Consider the following 24,475-nt stretch of genomic DNA (forward strand, 5'->3'; position numbering starts at 1 on the left):
CAGCTGATCTGTGTTAATGACTGGGTTGAGCTGTGTACAGCTGATCTGTGTTAATGACTGGGTTGAGCTGTGTACAGCTGATCTGTGTTAATGACTGGGTTGAGCTGTGTACGGTACCCGCTCCCTCCATCCCATTCTCCTCTTCCTGCTTCTTGCTTCCCTTAGAATGATAAGATTGAATGACAGACTGACTGACTGACTGACTGACTGATTGGCTGACTGATTGGCTGACTGATTGACTGACTGATTGACTTACTGATTGACTTACTGACTGACTGTCTGGTTGATTGATTGACTGACTGACCAATTGACTGACTGATTGACTGATCTACTGACTGATTAATTGATTGCGTATTGTTTGATTGACAGCTGGTACCTCTGTCTGTGTCGTAGAGGAATACGAAGCGGCTCCAGTCGTAGTGGTCCAGCAGGGACAGCAGAGCTCCTCTGATAGAGGGGCGGAGCTGCAGGGTGAACTGGCCCTCCCCCTCCGTGGGGAAACTGGGCGTGACCAGGGAGATGTGCAGAGCGCTGCAGAACGACGTCAGGGTGTGCACCGAACGCTTGTCGTACAGGCCGAAGATAGCAAACACACCCCGCGAGTACTGTGAACAGACTGCAGGGAGAAAGAGAGAGAAGGAGGAGGGAAGAGGAAGGGAGTGGATGAGAATGATTAAAGGCTATTTGGATTGTATAAATGCAATAGACATTTGACATAGAGCCAGAAGAACACACTGGGAATACTGAGAAAAGAATGCAGGCACAGAGGCAGAGAAAGAGATGCTCATTAATGTATATTCACACAGTGGAATCTCGTGTAATACGTCAAACATTATAACAAGTGGATGCTGCAGTTTTATCTTCCATAATTACAACAACACATTGCAGCTGCTGGGTGCATATCAGAGTGTGTGTGTGTGTGTGTATGTGTGTGTGATTGTCAAAAGAGCTAACAAAAAACACAGAAAATAATCATTGCAACTTGATTTTCATATCACAGAAATGTCTCCCGGTAATTATTTTGGCCAATTCCACAGTAGAGAGCCAAACACTGATAACATAATTACTACACATAAACAATCAGTTTCCGCTGACTCCTCTGGGAGGTCATCTCTCACACAGACAACACAACAACAACAACAACAACAACAACAAATTAAGCAAATAATAATGACTCATGTCTCTCTGTTACAATTCCATGGTGATGTATGCCACCCATTTCCCTAAAACCCTTCAGCTCTTTCAACAGAGAGAGAGAGAGAGAGAGAGAGAGAGAGAGAGAGAGAGAGAGAGGGGAGAGAGAGAGAAAGAGAGAGAGAGAGAGAGAGAGAGAGAGAGAGAGAGAAAGAGTGTGAGAGAGAGAGAGAGAGAGAGGAGAGAGAGAGAGAGAAAGAGTGTGAGAGAGAGAGAGAGAGAGAGAGAGGGGAGAGAGAAAGAGCCCCCTCTGACATGTCTGTCTCTTGTCTGAAAACGTTCCCTCTGCTTTCACCTCTCTGCCACCGTATGTCACTCATCTGCTCAGTTACAGGAGGGTGATGCGATGCGTTTGGATTATGCATCCGTAGTGTAACTTTCATATCCTGCCACACACAAACACACACACACACACACACACACACACACACACACACACACACACACACACACACACACACACACACACACACACACACACACACACACACACACACACACACACACACACACACACACTGCTGCTTCACACTGTGTGTCATAGACCTGCTCCTAACCATGTTAGTGTTGTGGGAGCACAAAAATAGATAGAACCCCTTGGGCTGATATGAACAGGGATTAGACACTGGGCAGGGCCCTGAATCTGAGCTGACATTAACAGTGATTAGACACTGGGCAGGGCCCTGAATCTGAGCTGACATTAACAGTGATTAGACACTGGGCAGGGCCAAGAATCTGGGTTGATATGAACAGGGATTAGACACTGGGCAGGGCCAAGAATCTGGGCTGATATGAACATGGATTAGACACTGGGCAGGGCCAAGAATCTGGGCTGATATGAACATGGATTAGACACTGGGCAGGGCCCTGAATCTGGGCTGACATTAACAGTGATTAGACACTGGGCAGGGCCCTGAATCTGAGCTGACATTAACAGTGATTAGACACTGGGCAGGGCCAAGAATCTGGGTTGATATGAACATGGATTAGACACTGGGCAGGGCCAAGAATCTGGGTTGACACGAACAGGGATTAGACACTATGTCAGGGCCCTGAATCTGGGCTGATATGAACATGGATTAGACACTGGGCAGGGCCCTGAATCTGGGTTGATATGAACAGGGATTAAACACTCATTAGGTATTAAAAGACACCATAATCCACATGGACATTCATCTAATTCACTTTCACTAACAGAGGAAAGGCTCCCGCATGCTTCCTATTCTTTGTTGAGTCAAAGCCGAAGTTCGGTAGCCGAAGTCTACACTTCTCATTCGGTGACTGGTCAACAGTAGGGATTCTTCAATGACCTGTTTGTTGTCGTTCAACGAGAGACGACTTGTTTTCATGTACATTTCTTCATTGAGAATTACTGCACCAAACATCTTAGTTATCTGTGAAATTGAGCGACTTAAATCTCCTCTGCAAAAACTTAAAAATGTCTTGAGTTATTTTATCTTGCGTTATCTTGAGTTATCTTAGATTAATTCTGACTATATTAATTCTGGCTACGACGTGGATGGACAAACAGAACTATTACCGCTTTTATGTCGTTTCTAGCGAAGGTCTTTTAAGGGAGTATGTGTAGCCGAGTTCTGATAGGAGCAAACCCAACCTAGTATGCAGACGCCTTGACAGAGTTCACCTTGGCTCACAGTCAACATACACCTATTGGAGAGAACTGAAAGCAATTTGAAATGTAACTATATTGCTTTCTCCATCTCTCTATTGCTCCTTTCTCATTCATCCACAAATTCAATTCAATTCAAGGGGCTTTATTGGCATGGGAAACATATGTTAACTTTGCCAAAGCAAGTGATGTAGATAATATACAAAAGTGATATAAACAATAAAAATTAACAGTAAACATTACACTCACAGAAGTTCCAAAAGAATAAAGACATTACAAATGTCATATTATGTCTATATACAATGTTGTAACAATGTACAAATGGTTAAAGTACAAAAGGGAAAATAAATAAGCATAAATATGGGTTGTATTTACAATGGTGTTTGTTCTTCACTGGTTGCCCTTTTCTTGTGGCAACAGGTCACAAATCCCCATCTATCTCTCTCTGTCTGTCTGTCTCTCTGTCTAGCCTCCTACTGTTATATTTACACCATCTCTTCAGCAACCTGACCACTATGATACCACTACCCCTTTGTTAATACAATAAAGATGAACAACATTTCACAGCATATGTGTGGTTTAAAAGCCAATCCCTACAGAGTGTCTCAGCAGCAGATATGTTAAACCCTCCACAGGGAGCTCAGCTACAGCTACCGCTACATACACAGCATCTACAACCATTACCCAACATCGCACAGCGCTCGGTGCTCTCTCTCTCCCTCTCTCTCTCTCTCTCTCTCTCTCTCTCTCTCTCTCTCTCCATATGTTTACATTGCCAAAGCAAGTAATATTATGTCAATATACAGTGTTGTAATGATGTGCAAACAGTTAAAAGTACAAAAGGGAAAATAAATAAACAGAAATATTGATTGTATTTACAATGGTGTTTGTTCTTCATTGGTTGCCCTTTTCTCGTTGAGGGCCAAACAGCATTCCAGTTTGCTCTGTTTTTTTCCAATGTGTCAAATAATTGTCTTTTTTTTCTCAGGATTTTCTCATGTTTTGTTAATAATAATTCAGAGGATTTTCCCAAGGTTGCTGATCGATGATCAGGGGGTGATCAGTCCTTAATTCCAAATATTGGGGAAAATGCCATAGTTAAGGATAATGTTGAAGAGTTTAAGTATAGCCAATTTGAATTTGTGGTCTGTATATTTTATAATTTCATTTAGGATACCATCAACCCCACAGGCATTTTTGGGTTGGAGGGCTTGTATTTTGTCCTGTAGTTCATTCAATGTAATTGGACAATCCAGTGGGTTCTGGTGGTCTTTAATAGTTGATTCTAAGGTTTGTATTTGATCATGTATATATTTTTGCTGTTTTTTCTTTGTTATCGAGCCAAAAATATTGGAGAAGTTTATCCATTCATCTCTGTTTTGGATAGATAACTCTTTGAGAGTTTTCCAATCTTCCCATAAGTGATTCGATTCTATGGATTCTTCAGCTACATTGAGCTGATTTCTGACGTGCTGTTCCTTCTTTTTCCGTAGTGTATTTCTGTATTGTTTTAGTGATTCACCATTGTGAAGGCGTAGACTCAGGTTTTCTGGGTCTCTATATTTTTGGTTGGATACATTTCTAAATTTCTTACTTAGGTTTTTGGATTCTTCATCAAACCATTTGTCATTGTTGTTAATTCTCTTAGGTTGTCTGCTTGACATTTTTAGATTTGATGAGGAAGCTGAGAGGTCAAATATACTGTTGAGGTTTTCTACTGCCAAGTTTACACCTTCACTATGACAGTGAAACCTTTTGTCCAGGAAATTGTCTGGAAGGGATTTAATTGGTTGTTGCTCTATTTTTCTTCCATCTATAGCATTTCTGAATATTATTCAGTTCCTTTGGCTTTGATGCCTCATGATTGAGCATGGCTCTGTTCAAGTAGACTGTGATTTTACTGTGATCTGATAGGGGTGTCAGTGGACTGACTGTGGACGCTCTGAGAGACTCTGGGTTGAGGTCAGTGATAAACTAGTCTACAGTTGTCACGTCTACTCACGCTCCTCCCCTACGGTGTTCGATGTCGCTGGTTTACTAACCACCGGTCCTGGCAACCATTATTAGACGCACCTGGCATTCATCATAGGCTCACCTGGACACCATTAACTCACTCATTACCTTCCCTTTATCTGGCTCTCCCTTAGGTTCATTCCCAAGGCAGTATTGACTATGTGTTTCATGTCTGTAAGCTACTCGTGTTTCTTGTATTGGGCCATGTTCCGTTTATAATTGAACTGCACCTGCACTTGCTTCTCAACTCCCAGCGTCTACTTTACAGAAGTCTGCCTCACCAAATGGATGCAGCAGGAAATCAGGACATCCCCCAGACGGTCGACGAACAGGGACACCTACTTCGTCACCACGATCACCTGGCGCAAATGGGGAAGGCTAGCAGAGAGGGGGGTGAGAGCCTACTCCAACTACGGGAGGATGATCAGACCGTTGCTCACCTTCCGGACTGTAGCAGCATTGTTCCTTGCAGTGTTATTGTGAATATCCATGGGGTACTGTATTGTAATGACCTCTGGACAGGGATCAGCCTAATTGGGGCTTTAAAGGCCTCTGCATTTGGGATTAGGGGGCTGTGAAACTCTCCTGCCATTGTTGGGCTCAAGACTTTTCACACATCTGACTTCACACCAGTGCTAATTGAAGGTGCCACCAGGTCTGTTCTGTTCTAGCAGCTTATTACACTTGTTTTCTTAGCTTTATATAACGACATAACCTAGAGATCATTCTCTTTCACTTTCTGGCTTTAGAAGTAGGTTCAGACTGAATATTACTCACTCAGTTATGTGTCGGATGGTATTTCCAGGTTCCGCTGTGTTTCTTCTGCAGGTTTTGGTTTGTTAGAAGTTTTTTAATGATAGTCCTTGGTAGTAATAGTCCATTCAGGTATGGAATTGTGATTTGGATTGAACTTTTTAGTATTGAGGTTAGTATCCTGTGTAAGTCCTTGTGCAAAAATAATACAATTTTATCTACATTTATCCAACTCTAATTCTATATTTTTTGCAGAAGAACTCAGGAGCCCCCTCTCTCTCTCTCTCTCTCTCTCTCTCTTTCTCTCTTTCTGCATGCTGGGAGTGTTTGGTAGTTGAGAGGCCATGTGTAGTTGAGCTGAATTGATACATTCTGAGGATTATTTGTAAGGAATGTGTTGATGCCGATTTCTCACCTGTCGAGTCCTTCGACTAGAGTGGTAATCGCTAATTTGCCTCCATTTATTACGCATGATCAAATAAAGAAAGAAGTGAGTCGGTTTGGTAAGTTTGCTAGCAGATTTGTACTGTTGCCAGGTTTTCAGGCAGATGCCGTCGAGCATGTTGTGTTCCAGAGGCAAATGTTAATGTGTCTGAATAACAATGAGCAACAGCTAAATGTGTATTTTTAAAGTGAGCATGGTGAGGTGCTCTACGCAGGGTTTGCCAGCACAGTCTAATGTGTTTTGAGTGTGGGGATTTGGGCCATAAGAGATTTGTATGCCCACATAAAGGCCGTAGACAAGGTGAGGGTACAAGTGCCAGTTGGGGAAATCGAGGTGAACGTGCAGGTGGGCAATGAGACGCAGGCATCAGAAACTGGACCTAGTCAGGCTACAGACGGTGATGTAGATGAGGCTGGGCTTAGTCAGGTTATGGATGGTGGTGTACATAAGGGGGCTGACCAGAGAGGAAGGGCAGGTGATCAGGATGGGAGATGGAGATGAGGAGGAGGAAGGTGAGTCTGAGGAAGAGGATGATGAGGCCTTTTTTTCAGACTCCTCCTCAATGGGTCCGGAGCTGACAGCCAGTCAGGCAGAAGGGTCAAAGTACACGGTGAGGGAACTGACAAGGTTCCTGAATGAGACCAAGAGGAAAAAAGTTAATCTTGAGGCTTTTTTTCCCAATCTAAGAAAGTTTGTAAGATCAGTACAACATACAATGAAAAATGAGGGTGTCCTCTCACCCAGGAAACGGTTTAGGTTGGAAGTGGGTCACAACAGTGCGTAAAGGTCAACCTTCAGACACTGTTTAGATGTATAGTTCCTTCCTGGCACTGGGGCTTTTTGAGCTTTGCTATTGGTCTCTTTCTTTGCTGGCTTTTCTCCCACTTCTTATGGAGACTCTTCGGGTGGCTCGCTCAATATAAATGTCGCCAGAGATGCGGGAAAGACAAGTGTGTTGGGTGAATATGTGAAACAAAAAAAAGTACAGGTGTTGTTTCTGCAGGAGACGCATAGTGATGTGGTGAATGAAGTCGATTTGGGGCTCTGGTGGAAAGGGGCTTGAGCCATGGGTCATGTTGAGACATGGGACACATTTTAGTGGCAGTCTTTCTGTACCAGGTCTTTCTGTAAAAATTTGCTCCTCAAAGAAGGTGTGTAGGGGTGGGCTGCTTGTCGTAAAAGCAGACATGGGTTTTAACATGGGTTTTAACTTTAGAAATGTGTATGCGCCTAACACAGGGAGAGAGAGTGGGGTTCAATTTGGGTCTTAGCAGGAAACCTCACAGGTAGCGCCTGAGGAGACGCTGGTGGTCGGCAGGGACTGGAAATGTACAATGGATTTTACTAAAGACAGAAATGGGGAGGAGCCTCCTTCAGGGTCAGTCAGAGTGTTAAGGGACATCATTAATCAGTTTGAGCTAGTAGATGTTTGGAGAACTAGATATCATGACACTAGACAGTAAACGTGGGTGTAGGTCTTTGTGGCTAGCGTTAGTGCAGCCTGACTTGATCGTTTACACATGTCCAGGAATCAGAGCAATAGGCTGTTGGGCTCTACCATTCTCCTGGTGTTTATTTCACAAGGGCATCCTATTGGAAGTTTAATGTAAAGCTCTTGCAAGATGCCACTTTTTGCTCAGGTCTGGTGCAACCAATTACCCTGAACAAGGCAGTTATCCCACTGTTCCGAGGCCGTCATTGAAAATAAGAATTTGTTCTTAACTGACTTGCCTAGGTAAATAAAGGTAATAAAATAAAAATTATTTGGAAAAGGTGGAGGCAGAAACGAGAGGAGTCTGAGTCAATTGTGGGATGTGGGGAAAGTCCAAATTAGTATTTTCTGTCAACAGTATACAGATCTCTCATCCCCAGAGGCTAGGAGAGTATTGGGGGAACTCAAGCGTAGTATTAGTGAGTTGGAGGTCGAGATGGTGGGGCAAGGCAAGTGCTTTGCAAAAGTATTCACCCCCTTTGTGTTTTTCCTTTTTTGTTGTGATACAACCTGTAATGTAAATGGATTTTTATTTGGATTTCATGTAATGGACGTACACAAAATAGTGAAGTAGTGAAGTGAAATGAGAAAAATAACTTGTTTCAAAACAATTTAAAACAGAAAAGTGGTGCGTGCATATGTATTCACTGTCACGCCCAGACCATAGAGAGCCCTCAGGGTTCTCCATGGTGTCAGGTCATGACTAGGGGGGTTTCTAGATATTATATTTCTATGTTGGTGTGTGTCTATGGTTTCCAATTGGAGGCAGCTGATATTCGTTACCTCTAATTGGGGATCATACTTAGCCAGTCAAGCATGGCAGCCAGTCAAGCAGAGTCCTTTTTCACACCTGCTTTGTGGGATATTGTTTTGTATGAGTGCTTATGTGCGCTACGTATTTCACGATCGTTATAGCTTTGACCAGGAGAGCTGGTCATGGGAAGAGATACTAGGTGGATGCGAGACCCTTCCTTGGCGGGAGTCGCCGAGGAGTAAAGGAGGACAGCGACGACGCCGGGGTCCGCAGCCACAATCAGCCCCAAGGGCAACCCCAAGGGCAACCCCAAGGGTGTACAAGGCGCAGTCAGCCAAGCCGAAAAGAGCGCCAGAGAACATCTGGGAGTCGATGGAGCAGTTTGAGGAGGGATATCGGAGAGAGATATCGGAGAGAGATGTTGGCTAGGAGTATGCTGCAGCGCAGGCATTTTGAAGAGTGTGTTATCAGTCCGGTGCAACCTGTGCCAGCTCTACGCACTAGGCCTCCAGTACGCCTTTCCAGCCCGGTACGTCCTGTGCCGTCTCCCCGCACTTGCCCACCAGTGTGTGTGTACGGTCCAGAGACTCCAGTGACGATCTACAGCCCGGAACCTCCAACGACGGTTCACAGTCCAGAGCTTCCAGCGACGGTTCACAGTCCAGAGCTTCCAGTGACGGTTCAGTCCAGAGCTTCCAGCGACGGTTCAGTCCAGAGCTTCCAGCGACGGTTCAGTCCAGAGCTTCCAGCGACGGTTCAGTCCAGAGCTTCCAGCAACGGTTCAGTCCAGAGCTTCCAGTGACGATTCAGTCCAGAGCTTCCAGTGACGGTTCAGTCCAGAGCTTCCAGTGACGGTTCAGTCCAGAGCTTCCAGCGACGGTTTACGGTCCAGAGATTCCAGTGACGGTTCAGTCCAGAGCTTCCAGCGACGGTTTACGGTCCAGAGATTCCAGTGACGGTTCAGTCCAGAGCTTCCAGCGATGGTTTACGGTCCGGAGCTTCCAGTGACGGTTTACGGTCCGGAGCTTCCAGTGACGGTTCACAGTCCAGAGCTTCCAGTGATGATTCAGTCCAGAGCTTCCAGCGACGGTTTACAGTCCGGAGCTTCCAGTGACGGTTCAGTCCAGAGCTTCCAGTGACGGTTCAGTCCAGAGCTTCCAGTGACGGTTCAGTCCAGAGCTTCCAGCGACGGTTCAGTCCAGAGCTTCCAGCGACGGTTTACGGTCCAGAGATTCCAGTGACGGTTCAGTCCAGAGCTTCCAGCGACGGTTTACGGTCCAGAGATTCCAGTGACGGTTCAGTCCAGAGCTTCCAGCGATGGTTTACGGTCCGGAGCTTCCAGTGACGGTTTACGGTCCGGAGCTTCCAGTGACGGTTCACAGTCCAGAGCTTCCAGTCATGATTCAGTCCAGAGCTTCCAGCGACGGTTTACAGTCCGGAGCTTCCAGTGACGGTTCAGTCCAGAGCTTCCAGTGACGGTTCAGTCCAGAGCTTCCAGCGATGGTTTACGGTCCGGAGCTTCCAGTGACGGTTTACGGTCCGGAGCTTCCAGTGACGGTTCACAGTCCAGAGCTTCCAGTGATGATTCAGTCCAGAGCTTCCAGTTATGATTCAGTCCAGAGCTTCCAGCGACGGTTTACAGTCCGGAGCTTCCAGTGACGGTTCAGTCCAGAGCTTCCAGTGACGGTTCAGTCCAGAGCTTCCAGTGACGGTTCAGTCCAGAGCTTCCAGCGATGGTTCAGTCCAGAGCTTCCAGTGACGGTTCAGTCCAGAGCTTCCAGCGACGTTTTACGGTCCAGAGATTCCAGTGACGGTTCAGTCCAGAGCTTCCAGCGATGGTTTACGGTCCGGAGCTTCCAGTGACGGTTTACGGTCCGGAGCTTCCAGTGACGGTTCACAGTCCAGAGCTTCCAGTGATGATTCAGTCCAGAGCTTCCAGCGACGGTTTACAGTCCGGAGCTTCCAGTGACGGTTCAGTCCAGAGCTTCCAGTGACGGTTCAGTCCAGAGCTTCCAGTGACGGTTCAGTCCAGAGCTTCCAGCGACGGTTCAGTCCAGAGCTTCCAGCGACGGTTCAGTCCAGAGCTTCCATTGACGGTTCAGTCCTGAGCTTCCAGTGACGGTTCAGTCCAGAGCTTCCAGTCAGTTAAGAACAAATTCTTATTTTCAATGACGGCCTAGGAACAGTTGGTTAACTGCCTGTTCAGGGGCAGAACGACAGATTTTGTACCTTGTCACCTCGGGATTTGAACTTGCAACCTTTCGGTTACTAGTCCAATGCTCTAACCACTAGGCTACCCTACCCTGCCGCCCCAATGTGGTCGTTCACGCTCATTCTTCAAAATAAAAGCCTGAAACTATGTCTAAAGGCTGTTTACACCTTAGGGAATCCATAGAAAAGGGAATCTGGTTGATATCCCTTTAAATGGGCAATAGGGATGCATAAGAACAGAGGTTTCAAAAACAGGGGCACTTCCTGATTGGATTTTCCTCAGGTTTTAGCCTGCAATATCAGTTTTGTTTAACTCAGAGACAAAATTTTGACCGTTTTGAAAACTTTAGAGTGTTTTCTATCCTAATCCGTCAATTATATGCATATTCTAGCATTTGGTTCTGAGAAATAGGCCGTTTACTTTGGGAACGTTATTTTTCCAAACATAAAAATAGTGCCCCCTAGCTTCAAGAGGTTAAGCTCATGCTATTTTCTGGCTGGTACAGCTGAAATTCATCCTTCCGGCATGTAGGTCGCCACCTTCACATTGAAATTCTATCCCCATTTCGTTAGGTTCTTGCTGATGTTGGCTTGGTTCTGTAGGTGGTCTTTGTCCTTTCAACGTGGGGACTGCCAGTCCGCATGTCCTTGGAACAAAAAGTTACATTTTCGTCAACGGGCTTATATAGTGGTGAAAGAAGGGTGTGTTTCATAGTTTACAACCCATGTCTCTTAACTTGGGCAGGGCCTCTGAGTGAGCAGAGTGGTGTTATGACAAACCGTTCTCTCATTTAAGAAGCTAAAATTACATTTAATCTTTTCACAAATAGTTTCATATTTGAACATTTAAATTGCACAACAATTCCATGTAAATCTGAAAACTAGAATGTGTAGACTTTCCAAGATACAGTTTATTTCGTCCTATCATCAGTAATAATGTCTCAGACGCCAACTGATCTGACATCATATTCATTAAGTACCAACACATATTTTCAACTGGTTGGATTACCAAAATATGGTTTCGTTTCCCAACTTTTGATGCCCCCAGAATCTCTAGGTTAACAAAGGGCTTTTTCAAGAGTTAACTCTATAGAGTAGAGAGAGAGAAACGTGGGGGGGGGGGGGTATTTATGGGGTCATAAACCTCCCCAATCAAGCCAACGTCATGACAAGACCAAGGAGCTCTCCAAACAGGTCAGGGATAAAGTTGTGGCGAAGCACAGACTAGGGCAGGGTTATAAAACAAAATCAGAAACTTTGAACATCCCACGGAGCACCATTAAATCCATTGTTAAAAAATGGAAAGAATATGGCACCACAACAAACCTGCCAAAAGAGGGCCGCCCACCAAAACTCACGGACCAGGCAAGGAGGGCATTAATCAGAGAGGCAACAAAGAGACCAAACAACCCTGAAGGAGCTGCAAAGCTCCACAGCGGAGATTGGAGTATCTGTCCATAGGAGTACTTTAATCCGTACACTCCACAGAGCTGGGCTTTACAGAAGAGTGGCCAGAAAAAAAGCCATTACTTAAAGACAATGTTTGTGGGAGACTCCACAAACATATGGAAGAAGGTACTTTGGTAAGATGAGACTAAAATTGAGCTTTTTGGCCATCAATGAAACATTGTGTCTGGCGCAAACCCAACCTCCCATCACCCCCGAGAACACGATCCCCACAGTGAAGCATGGTGGTGGCAGCATCATGCTGTGGGGATGTTTTTCATGGGCAGGGACTGGGAAACTGGTCAGAATTGAAGGAATGATGGATGGAGCTAAATACAGGGAAATTCTTGAGGGAAACCTGTGTCAGTCTTCCAGAGATTCGAGACTGGGACGAAGGTTCACCTTCCAGCAGGACAATGACCCTAAGCATACTGCTAAAGAAACACTTGAGTGGTTTAAGGAGAAACATTTAAATGTCTGGGAATGGCCTAGTCAAAGCCCAGACCTCAATCCAATTGAGAATCTGACTTAAAGATTGCTGTACACCAGCGGAACCATCCAACTTGTAGGAGCTGGAGCAGTTTTGCCTTGAAGAATGGGCAAAAATCCCAGTGGCTAGATGTGCCAAGCTTATAGAGACATACCCCAAGAGACTTTCATATGTAATTGTTGCAAAAGGTGTCTCTACAAAGTATTGACTTTGGGGGGGTGAATAGTTACGCACGCTCAAGTTTTCTGTTATTTTGTATTTTTTCTTGTTTGTTTAAAAATACAACATATTTTGTATTTTCAAAGTGCTAGGTATTTTGTGTAACTCAAATGAAAATCCATTTTAATTCCAGGTTGTAAGGCAACAAAATAGGAAGAATGCCAAGGGGGTGATTACTTTTGCAAGCCACTGTAGGCCTCCAGGTTAATTTAGCTGAATTACACAGGGACCTGGGCAGCTTTTTCCAGGTTAAAGCGAAGGGAGCACTTGTAAGAGCCAGGTTCTCCATACTCAAGGAGATGGAAGCCCCCAGGTCCTCCTTCTTTGGTTTGGAAAGACAGAACGGTGAAGCCAAGGGTATGCATTGTCTACAGTTGTCTGATGGGCGGGTGACCTCTGTGGTGGGGGAGATGCAGACTGTGGAGTTTTATACTGAGTTGTATAGGGCAGAACTGTGTGATCCTATGTGTGCTCAGATTTTGTTTGCAGAACTCCCTAAGCTCTCTCTGGCACAGAGGGATGAAATGGACGTTCTTCTTCCCATGAACAGGCAGAGGCCGTAAAATTGGACTGGACTTCTTTTGCATGTTGCATGAATTCGTCGGGGTAGGAGAGTTGCAGATGAGCTTCCGTCGGGCGGCTCCGACTCTCCTGCCCAAAAAGGGGGACTTGTGTGAACGTAAGAACTGGAGGCCTGTGGCATTGCTCTGTACAATAAATTTGCCAAGGTTCTCTCTAACAGACTGAATACCCATCTGGACTCTATAATACACAAGGAACAGACATATTGTGTACCGGGACGCTCAATCACGGACATGTTGAACTTGTTGAGAGGTTCTAATATGAACTTTGGACTGGTCCCTCTAGATCAAGAGAAGGCTTTTGATAGAGTGGACCATGAGTAGCTGTTTAATGTGACGCTTGGGTTTGGGGAAATATTTTTTGGCCTCTGTGAGGATGTTGTATGTTGGAGCGTCATGTATGGTCAAGGTGGGAGGAGTGCTCAGTAGGCCAGTCTGGGTGAGACGGGGCATTAGACAAGGATGCCCTCTATCGGGGCAGCTATAAACACTAGCCATTGAGCCTTTTTTGTGCCTGCTATGCAGAAGACTGCAGGGAGTGTGCTGGACAGGCATGGGTGTGTTGACAGGCATAGCAGTGTCAGCGAATGCTGATGACGTTTCTGTGATGCTCAAGGATGGGCAGGATATGCAGGCACTAGAGAATAGTCTGAACGTGTTCGAGGGAGCTTCATCAGCTACCGTGAACTGGGGCAAGAGCAAAGCTCTGTTTTGCGCTGCTTCCACGGGGTTTGCAGTGGGGTTGTGAAGGGCTTAACATTTTGGGGGTGTACCTGGGCTTGGAGAGGTGGATCAGGAAGAACTGGGAGGGGCTGGCACAGGCAGTGGTGTCAAGACTGGCCAGGTGGAGGTGTCCCCTGTCCCATATTGAGGGAGGGTGCTGATAATCAATATCCTGGTGGCATCTTCTCTGTGGCATAAACTGGTTGGCCTTAGCCCCCTAAGCCAGTCTGTTCGCAGACCTGCAACGCAAGTTGGTGGATTTTTTCTGGTCGGGGCATCACTGGCTGAGGGCGGCAGTGTTGTACATGTCCGTCCACAAAGGAGGACAGGGCCTGGTGGAACTGTAGAGCAGGGTGGCTGCTTTCAGGCTAAAGGCGGCGCAGAGACTGCTGTACAATACTGTCGGCTGGAGGGAACCAGCATGCATGCTGCTGAGGAGAGCTGGCAGATTAGGGTTGGACCAGCAGCTGTTCCTCATGAAACTAGAGAGGCTGAGTACAGCAGGTCTCTCAGACTTTTACTCTACGGTCCTGAGGGCCTGGCAGCTATTATGGCCCGCACGAGAAGGGGGTGTAGAGCCTGGGCTGTGGGTGTGGGAGGAGCCTATCTTACACAACCCAGCCATCCCTTTGAGATCGGTTCAGTTGGCCACCCTGCAGAGGTGACTGATGGCAGTGGGTTTACTAAGGCTGGGTGACCTGCGAGGGGTGGAAAACCCCGGAAGTCCTGGCACAACAAACAGGATTAAAGTATCTTAGGCTGCTGGAGAGATTCCTGGAGGAGGTCCAGGAGGCACTGTCTGAGCCGGTAAGGGGGGTGTTTGAGCGGCCAAAGGGGGAGGGGCCACCAATGTTTCCCCAACTGCAAGTGACGACAGAGACTGGCTACTGGCAAGGGAGTCTGGAGGACTTGTTAGATTTTAACACTCCGAGCCTGGGGGATATTGAGAGGGTGGGAAGTAAAGCCCTCTACAACCTCTGCAAGGTAAGGAACATTAGGAGCCTAACTGGAGTGAAGGAGCATCAGTGGTAGAGGGTATGTGGGGCGGAGAGTATGGTGGGTTTTAAATGGAGGGGGCTCTACAAACTCTCAGTACCAAAGAGGTCAGGGAACCTCCAGTGGAGGGCTCTTACATGGAGCCCTGGCCACTAACAGCTTGTTGGCACGGGTTGAACCGGGAGTCTGGCAGGGGTGTCCTTTCTGTGTCATGAGTGAAACTGTGATTCATGTGTTTTCTGTGTGCGCCAGGTTAATGCCATTAATGTGTCTGTTGGAATGTCTGTGTGAGAAGTTGGGGGTGGTTTTTACTGTTGGGATGTTTATAATGGGGTCCAGGTATTCAAATAAGGAGAAGGCCAAATGTGTTTTGAATATTCTGTTTGCTCAGGCAAAGTTGGCTATTTGGTTAACAAGGAGGAGCAGGGTCAAAGGTGGGGGGATAACAGACCATTTACTATTATCTAATGGGATGGTCTCAGTGCACCTTAGTGTGGAATTTGAGTTGTATAAAATGATAAAAAGTGTGGAGATGTTTCAGGAGATATGGTGTGTTGGGGGGCTGTCTGTACAGCTGGGGAAGATGGGTTAGATATATGGTGTTTTGTATTGTGGTGTAGTGGGCAAGGTGAGTATGGTACATATATGCAGTACTGCATTACAGGAGATATTTTGGTGTTTTGTTTTAAGAGGGGGTGAGGGTGGGGAGGTTTTAATGAATTTAAAATGTTTCATTAAAGAAAGACTAAAAGTCAAACGTCTCTCTCTCTCTCTCTCTCTCCTCATCTTTCTCCCACTCTCTCTCTCTCTCTCTCTCTGATCTAGGCTATATTTCATGTGGAGAGGTGCCGGAGATAGGTGTCATAATAAAATGTCTACTTAGCTTCTTTCTTAAAATATTAACGAGGGGAGAGAAGGAACTGTATGGTGCATCATCACCACAGAAAAAACACTGTTACAGTCTCAACCCCTCTCTCCCTCCCTTTCTCTCTCTCCCTCTCTCCCTCTCCCTTTCTCTCTCTCCCTCTCAGTATCTCTCTCCCTCTCTCTCCCTCTCTCTCTCTCCCTCTCCCTTTCTCTCTCCCTCTCTCTCTTTCCCTCTCTCTCTCTCTTTATCTCCTTCCTTACCACTTCTCTGTCACTCTCATCTCCTCCCTCTCTCCCTCACTCTACCCCCTTTCCTTCTTCCATACTCTCTCTTTCTCCTTCTCTCTCTACTTCCCCATCCCCTTTCTCTCTCTCCCTTTCTCTCTCTCCCCTTCTCTCTCTCCCTTTCTCTCTCTACTTCCCCATCCCCTTTCTCTCTCTCCCTTTCTCTCTCTCCCCTTCTCTCTCTCCCTTTCTCTCTCTACTTCCCCATCCCCTTTCTCTCTCTCCCTTTCTCTCTCTCCCTTTCCTGTATGGCTGCCATACAGAAAGAAAATATCCAATTAAGGGATATACGATCAGGGAAATATGAGAAGGCAACGTTTATTGTGTACATAAACATTATATAAATCAATCCACCCATTCATCCATCCACCCATTCATCCATCCACCCGTCCATCCATCCCGTGCAGTGGAGCTGTTGTCTGACACGATAAGCAGGCCCAGATGGGCGTGTTTGACAACAAGATATCAGTTCTTATTAGTCACTCGTTTAAAATGGCCGCCTGAATAGGGGATCGATGCACCCTGGCACAGGAAGAGGTTGGAGCATAGATTTTCTATTTTGTCATTTAATAACCAGATAGATTGTAGGATAATTGGGGCCGTGGCTTTAGAAATATGGTTTATAAATAAAAGGCTGATTGTGATTATGATGATCAGTAATGTGATAGTGGTATGGATTAAAGCTTTGTGTTGGCGTTAAAGGAATAAATGATAGGTGATGAAGAGTGAATAGACAGACAGACTTCATTCAGCTCCCTCTCCCACTCCTACTCCCTCTCCCTCAACCTCTCTGCTATAACTCAAACAGAGGAGGAGAGAGAGAAAAAAAGAGAGAGGAGAGGAGGAGTCCTAAAACCAGAGGCGCTGTGCCATGGAGTGGAGAACCCTGCCAAGGAGAACTCAGAAGGGGATGGAAAAGAAAGTGTCTCTTCCACCCGCTCTATTTCTCCATCTCCCGGCAGCACTCACACCTGTTCCTGTGAGTGACAGGGCTGTTCCTGTGAGTGACAGGGCTGTCCTGTGTGTGACAGGGCTGTCCTGTGAGTGACAGGGCTGTTCCTGTGAGTGACAGGGCTGTTCCTGTGAGTGACAAGGCTGTCCTGTGTGTGACAGGGCTGTCCTGTGAGTGACAGGGCTGTTCCTGTGAGTGACAGGGCTGTTCCTGTGAGTGACAGGGCTGTTCTGTGAGTGACAGGGCTGTTCCTGTGAGTGACAGGGCTGTTCCTGTGAGTGACAGGGCGGTTCCTGTGAGTGACAGGGCTGTTCGGGCTGTTCTGTGAGGGACAGGGCTGTTCCTGTGAGTGACAGGGCTGTTCCTGTGAGTGACCTCCTCCAGTGTTCCGGGTCAACAGGATCAATGTAACAGTATAGCTTCCGTCCCTCACCTCGCCCCTACCTGGGCATGAACCAGGGACCCTCTGCACACATCGACAACAGCCACCCTTGAAGCATCGTTACCCATCGCTCCACAAAAGCCATGGCACTTCCAGAGCAAGGGGAACAACTACTTCAAGGTCTCAGAGCGAGTGACGTCACCGATTAAAATGCTATTAGCGGGCACCCCGCTAACTAGCTAGCCATTTCACACCAGTTACACATAGTCAAAGCATTCCTTTTTTTACAGTCACAGTGGTCAGGTATTCTGCCACTGTGTACTCTCGGTTTAGGGCCAAATAGCATTCTAGTTTGCTCAGTTATTTTGTTAATTACCTGACACATTGGAAATAATCATCTTTTTGTTTTCTCCTGATTTGGTTGGGTCTAATTGTGTTGTCCTGGGGCTCTGTGGGGTGTGTTTGTGTTTGTGAACAGAGCCCCAGGACCAGCTTGCTTAGGGGACTCTTCTCCAGGTTCATCTCTCTGTAGGGGATGGCTTTGTTATGGAAGATTTGGGATTCGCTTCCGTTTAGGTGGTTGTAGAATGGAACAGCTCTTTTCTGGATTTTGATAAAGGAAAGGGGGATACCTAGTCAGTTGTACAACTGAATGCATCTTCCACATTTAACCCAATCCCTCTGAATCAGAGAGGGCTGCCTTAATCAACATCCACATCATCAGTGCCTGGGGAACAGTGGGTTACCTGCCTTGCTCAGGGACAGAACATCTGATTTTTACCTTGTCAGCTCAGGGATTTGATCCTGCAACCTTTCAGTTACTGGCCCAATGCTCCTACCCGCCAGGCTACCTGCCGATAATTAGCGGGTATCTGCCTAATTCTGCCTTGCATGCATTATTTGGTGTTTTACGTTGTACACGGGATATTATTGCAGAATTCTGCATGCAGAGTCTCAATTTGGTGTTTGTCCCATTTTGTGAATTCTTGGTTGGTGAGCGGACCCCAGACCATAAAGAGCAACGGGTTCAATAACTGATTCAAGTATTTTTAGCCAGATCCTAATTGGTTTGTCAAATTTTAAGTTCCTTTTGACAGCATAGAAAGCCCTTCTTGCCTTGTCTCTCAGCTCGTTCATAGCTTTCTGGAAGTTACCTGTGGCGCTGATGTTTAGGCCGAGGTATGTATAGTTTTTTTGTGTGCTTTAGGGCAACAGTGTCTAGATGGAATTTGTATTTGTGGTCCTGGCAACTGGACCTTTTTTGGAACACCATTATTTTTACTGTCAGGGCCCAGGTCTGTCAGGGCCCAGGTCTGTCAGGGCCCTGGTCTGACAGAATCTGTCCAGAAGATCTATGTGCTGCTGTAGGCAGTGGTGTAAAAGTATTCAATTGTCATACTTAAGTATCAAAAGTAAATGGAATTGCAAAAATGTACTCAAGTATCAAAAGTAAAAGCATGAATAATTTCTATTTAAATAAAAATCAAATCAAATGTATTGGTCACATGGTTAGCAAATGCGAGTGTATCAAAATGCTTGTATATTAAGCAAACCAATAGGCTCTTTTTTTTACGGATAGCTAGGGGCACACTCCAGCACTCAGACTCATTAACAAACAAAGCATTTGTGTTTAGTGAGTCTGCCAGATCAGAGGCAGTAGGGATGAGCAGGGATGTCCTCTTGATGATGTGTGAATTGGACCATTTCCTGTCCTGCTAAGCATTCTAAATGTAACAAGTACTTTTGGGTGTCAGGGAAAATGTGTGGAGTATAAAGTACATTATTTTATTTAGGAATGTAGTGAAGTAAAAGGGCAAGTTGTCAAAAATATTAAAAGTCAAGTAGAGATACACCCAAAAAAACTTTAAAGTATTTTTACTTAACTACTTTACACCACTGGCTATAGGCCCTCCATGGTTTGGGACAGAAGCACCACTCTGGCTCCTGAATGGCACAGCGGTGTATTGCACTGCATCTCAGTGCAAGAGGTGTCACTGCAGTCCCTGATTAGAATCCAGGCTGCATCACATCTGGCCGTGATTGGGAGTCACATAGGGTGGCACACAATTGGCCCAGTGTCGTCTGGGGTAGGCAGCCATTGTAAGTAAGAATTTGTTACTGTGTGTGGGTCTGACTTGCCTGGTTAAATGGTAAAAAATCCTCAGCAAACAGTAGATATTTGACTTCAGAATCTAGTAGGTAGTGGCTGGGTGCTGCAGACTGTTCTAGTGCCCTCGCCAATTTATTGATATATATGTTGAAGAGGGTGGGGCTCAAGCTGCATCCCTGTCTCACCCAATGGCCCTGTGGAAAGAAATGTGTTTTTGCCAATTTTAACTGCACACTCTCTCCACCTCCCCCTCTCTATGTCACTCTCGCTGTCTCTGTCTCTGTCTCTGTCTCTGTCTCTCTCTCTCTCTCTCTCTCTCTCACCCCCCTTCTCTATGTCACTCTCTCTCTCTCTCTCTCTATCACCCCCCTTCTCTATGTCTCTCTCTCTCTCTCTCTCTCTCTCTCTCTCTCTCTCTCTCTCTCTCTCTCTCTCACCCCCCTTCTCTATGTCACTCTCTCTCTCTCTTTCTCTCTCAGACCCACACAAAAACACAGCTGCCTTAATGACCAGCCAACTCCTGCCATCTAGGCTTTCTTACCCACACTGCACTACACTGCGGTGAGGTCAAAGTGCATCTGTTCAGGGACAGGCCACCTCCTCCCTCAACCCTTTCTTCTCTTTCCCTCCTTCTCTCTCTCCCTGTCACACACACAGGAACACATATACAACCCACTGGGTTGGTATGTATAAGAGACTGTGTTCATATAACCAGCATGTCTTTTCCAGCCTACTTCACCAGTATATAAACTAGCCTTTATGGGAAAGTGGTAATATTGCTGTATTCTTTAAGTTTTTTAACATCCCAGAGCAGGTTGGTACATGATACACCTATATCCATCTCACAGTCACATAAACAGTGTTACATCTTCCCAGTCACCTCTGACCACCTGTTATGATCTACCCTGAGACTGTAGACTCCACCTGTCTACAGACATGCTCCCGTAGGTCCTCTAATCATCAGATAACCCCCAGACGACAACAACAACCCACAGAGAGGTCTCCCGAGTGGGGCAGCGGTCTAACTGCATCTCAGTGCTAGAGGTGTCACTACAGACACCCTGGTTCGAATCCAGGCTGTATCACAACCGGCCGTGATTGGGAGTCCCATAGGGCGGTGCACAATTGGTCCACCGTCGTCCGGTTTTGGCTGGTGTAGGCCGTCATTATAAATAAGAATTTGTTCGTAACTGATTTGCATAGTAAAATGGGGGGGGGGGACTGTGGCAACACCTGGAAGTGTAACTGAGGTTTAGTTTTATGTAGTGCAAAGCAGAGTGATGTCTACTCCTAAAGTGACTGTGTGGGTGTATGATGACGACTGACACACTGGAGTTCACATCACACAGGAGAAGGTCAGCAGTTACTGTTACTGACGGAAACTGTTGCCGGGAAACCGTTACTGTCAGGTACAGTTCATGTCCCATGGGAAAGAGCGGTAGAAACAGAGGGAGGAAAGATAGAGGGAGAGAGAAAAAAGAGAGACACAGAAAATATCCTCCCCTCCTCTCTCTCTTTGGTTTGATGTCCTTTCGTAGAGAAGCTATTCAGAAACTTGTACCAGAGGAGTAGAGGATGACTCACACACGCACACACGCACACACACACACACACACACACACACGCAGGCACGCACACTCTGAACGTTTGTCAGTCAGAATAAATAATTGGTGATAATCACTTCTAATGGCTCTTGAAGTGAATCAATATACAGTACGTTTTTTTTGTCTGTGTGACTATGTGACTATGTGACTGTGTGTCTATGTGTCTATGTGACTGTGTGTCTATGTGACTGTGTGACTGTGTGACTGTGTGTCTGTGTGTCTGTGTGACTATGTGTCTGTGTGACTATGTGACTATGTGTCTGTGTGTCTGTGTGTCTATGTGACTGTGTGACTATGTGTCTGTGTGACTATGTGTCTGTGTGACTGTGTGACTGTGTGACTATGTGCCTATGTGCCTATGTGACTGTGTGACTGTGTGACTATGTGCCTATGTGCCTATGTGACTGTGTGACTATGTGACTATGTGACTCTGTGACTGTGTGACTATGTGACTCTGTGTCTGTGTGGCTGTGTGTCTATGTGACTCTGTGTCTGTGTGTCTGTGTTGTAGTGCCCAGCTAGCTGTATGTACTGTCTTTTATATAGAAGCACCTTCCTCTACATGGAGCAGGTCTACACCTGTGTGTGTGTGTGTGTGTGTGTGTGTGTGTGTGTGTGTGTGTGTGTGTGTGTGTGTGTGTGTGTGTTGTGTGTGTGTGTGTGTGTGTGTGTGTGTGTGTGTGTGTGTGTGTGTGTGTGTGTGTGTGTGTGTGTGTGTGTGTGTGTGTGTGTGTGTGTGTGTGTGTGTGTGTGTGTATGTGTGACAGCAACCCTCTGTTCTCCAGTCATCTTTAAACACTGCTAACTGCAGCCAAGACCCTATAGGCCCGCCTGTCCACACACAACCCAAGCTACAGCCATTCATCACACACAGACACAGCCAATGCTAGCCATTCATCACAGTGACAGAGAGGAAGGGAGGGAGGCAGGCAGGATAGAGGATAGGAAGAGAGGGGAGAAGGAAAGAGAGAGGGAGATGGGGGAAGGAAAGAGAGAGGGAGAGGGGGAAGGAAAGAGAGAGGGAGAGGGGGAAGGAAAGAGAGAGGGAGAGGGGGAAGGAAAGAGAGAGGGAGAGGGGGAAGGAAAAGAGAAGGAGAGGGGGAAGGAAAGAGAGAAGGAGAGGGGAAAGGAAAGAGAGAAGGAGAGGTGGGAAGGAAAAGAGAGAAGGAGAGGGGGAAGGAAAGAGAGAGAAGGAGAGGGGGAAGGAAAGAAGAAGGAGAGGGGGAAGGAAAGAGAAGGAGAGGGGGAAGGAAAGAGAGAAGGAGAGGGGGAAGGAAAGAGAGAGGGAGAGGGGGAAGGAAAGAGAGAAGGAGAGGGGGAAGGAAAGAGAGAGGGAGAGGGGGAAGGAAAGAGAGAGGGAGAGGGGGAAGGAAGAGAGAGGAGAGGGGGAAGGAAAGAGAGAAGGAGAGGGGGAAGGAAAGAGAGAAGGAGAGGGGGAAGGAAAGAGAGAGGGAGAGGGGGAAGGAAAGAGAGAAGGAGAGGGGAAGGAAAGAGAGGAGAGGGGGAAGGAAAGAGAGAAGGAGAGGGGGAAGGAAAGAGAGAAGGAGAGGGGGGAAGGAAAGAGAGAAGGAGATGGGGGAAGGAAAGAGAGAAGGAGAGGGGGGAAGGAAAGAGAGAAGGAGAGGGGGGAAGGAAAGAGAGAAGGAGAGGGGGGAAGGAAAGTGAAAGACACTATCTGAACGGCTCTCTCTCTCCACTCTCTCTCCTGTCTCTCCCTCCCCCCTCTCTCTCCTGTCTCTCTCTCTCGCTCTCTCCCCCTCTTGCTCTCTCCCCTCTGTCTTTCTCCTGTCAATTTCAATTTCAATTCAAAGGTCTTTATTGGCATGGGAAACTTATGTTTACATTGCCGAAGCAAGTGAAATAGATACTAAACACAGTGAAATAAACAATACAAAATTAACAGCAAACATTACACTTACAAAAGTTCCAAAATAATAAAGATATTTCAAATGACACAACTATATACAGTGTTGTAATGACGTGCAAATAGTTAAAGTATAGAAGGGAAAATAAATAAACATAAATATGGGTTGAATTTACAATGGTGTTTGCTCTTCACTGGTAAGGAAGTCCAGCTCAGTTTCCATCTGATTTTATGGGCAGTGTGCACATAGCCTGTCTTCTCTTGAGAGCCAGGTCTGCATTCGGCAGCCTTTCTCAATAGCAAGGCTACAGTGTTTTTTCATTCAAAAGTTGCGGCGTACCGCAACATAGCTTGCGGGCTGCCACAGAATTCTATGGTACATTATTTAAATGTCAGCAATTGTTACCAGAAGGACGCAATTTACTACAATCTGCCACCATCTACTACAAATGGGTCGCGGCATAAGTTTTAAAGAAAGAATCATTGTATATTCACTGAGTCTGTACATAGTCAAAGATTTCCTTCATTTTGGGTCAGTCACGGTGGTCAGGTATTCTGCCACTGTGTAGTCTCTGTTTAGGGTCAAATAGCATTCTTGTTTGCTCTGATTTCTGTCAATTCTTTCCAATGTGTCAAATAATGATCTTTTTGTTTTCTCATGATTTGGTTGGGTCTAATTGTATAGCTGTCCTAGGGCTGTGTGGGGTCTGTTTGTGTTTGTGAACAGAGCCCCAGGACCAGCTTGCTTTGGGGACTCTTCTCCAGGTTCATGTAGGTGATGACTTTGTTATGGAAGGTTTGGGAATCACTTCCTTTTAGGTGGATGTAGAATTGAACGGCTCTTTTCTGGATTTTGATAATAATTATCGGGTATCTGCCTAATTTTACTCTACATGCATAATTTGGTGTTTTACGTTGTACACAGAGGATTTTTTTTGCAGAATTCTGCATGCAGAGTACCAATTTGGTGTTTGTCCCATAGTGTGAATTCTTGTTTGGTGAGCGGACCCCAGACCTCACAACCATAAAGGGCAATGGGTTATTTCACTGATTCAAGTATTTTTTGCCAGATCCTAATTGTTATGTCAAATTAAATGTTCCTTTTCATGGCATAGATTGCCCTTCTTGCCTTGTCTCTCAGCTTGTTCACAGCTTTGTGGAAGTTACCTGTGGCGCTGATGTTTAGGCCGAGGTACGTAGAGTTTTTTGTGTGCTTTAGGGCATGGTGTCTAGATGGAAGTTATATTCGTGGTCCAGGACAACTAGACCTTTTTTGGAACGGCATTATTTTGTTTTACTGGGATTTACTGTCAGGGCCCCAGGTCTGACAGAATCTGTGCAGAAGATCTAGGTGCTGCTGTAGGCCCTCCTTGGTTGGGGACAGAAGCACCAGATCATCAGCAAACAGTAGACATTTCACTATAGATTCTAGTAGGTTGAGGCCGGTTGCTGCAGACTGTTCTA

General features: G+C 46.1%; 1 protein-coding gene across 2 annotated transcripts in view; it reads right to left on the reverse strand.

Annotated features, from left to right (window-relative positions):
• gria4a (glutamate receptor, ionotropic, AMPA 4a) overlaps positions 1 to 24,475 on the reverse strand; it is a 187,369-nt gene that overhangs the window by 110,468 nt on the left and 52,426 nt on the right. For both annotated transcript variants that reach the window (XM_065000512.1, XM_065000513.1), the window contains exon 3: positions 377 to 616. In XM_065000512.1, coding sequence (XP_064856584.1) covers positions 377 to 616 — 240 coding nt within the window. The remainder of the gene's footprint in view (positions 1 to 376; positions 617 to 24,475) is intronic.

Source organism: Oncorhynchus nerka, linkage group LG14 (assembly GCF_034236695.1).
Source record: "Oncorhynchus nerka isolate Pitt River linkage group LG14, Oner_Uvic_2.0, whole genome shotgun sequence".
Taxonomy (NCBI): domain Eukaryota; kingdom Metazoa; phylum Chordata; class Actinopteri; order Salmoniformes; family Salmonidae; genus Oncorhynchus; species Oncorhynchus nerka.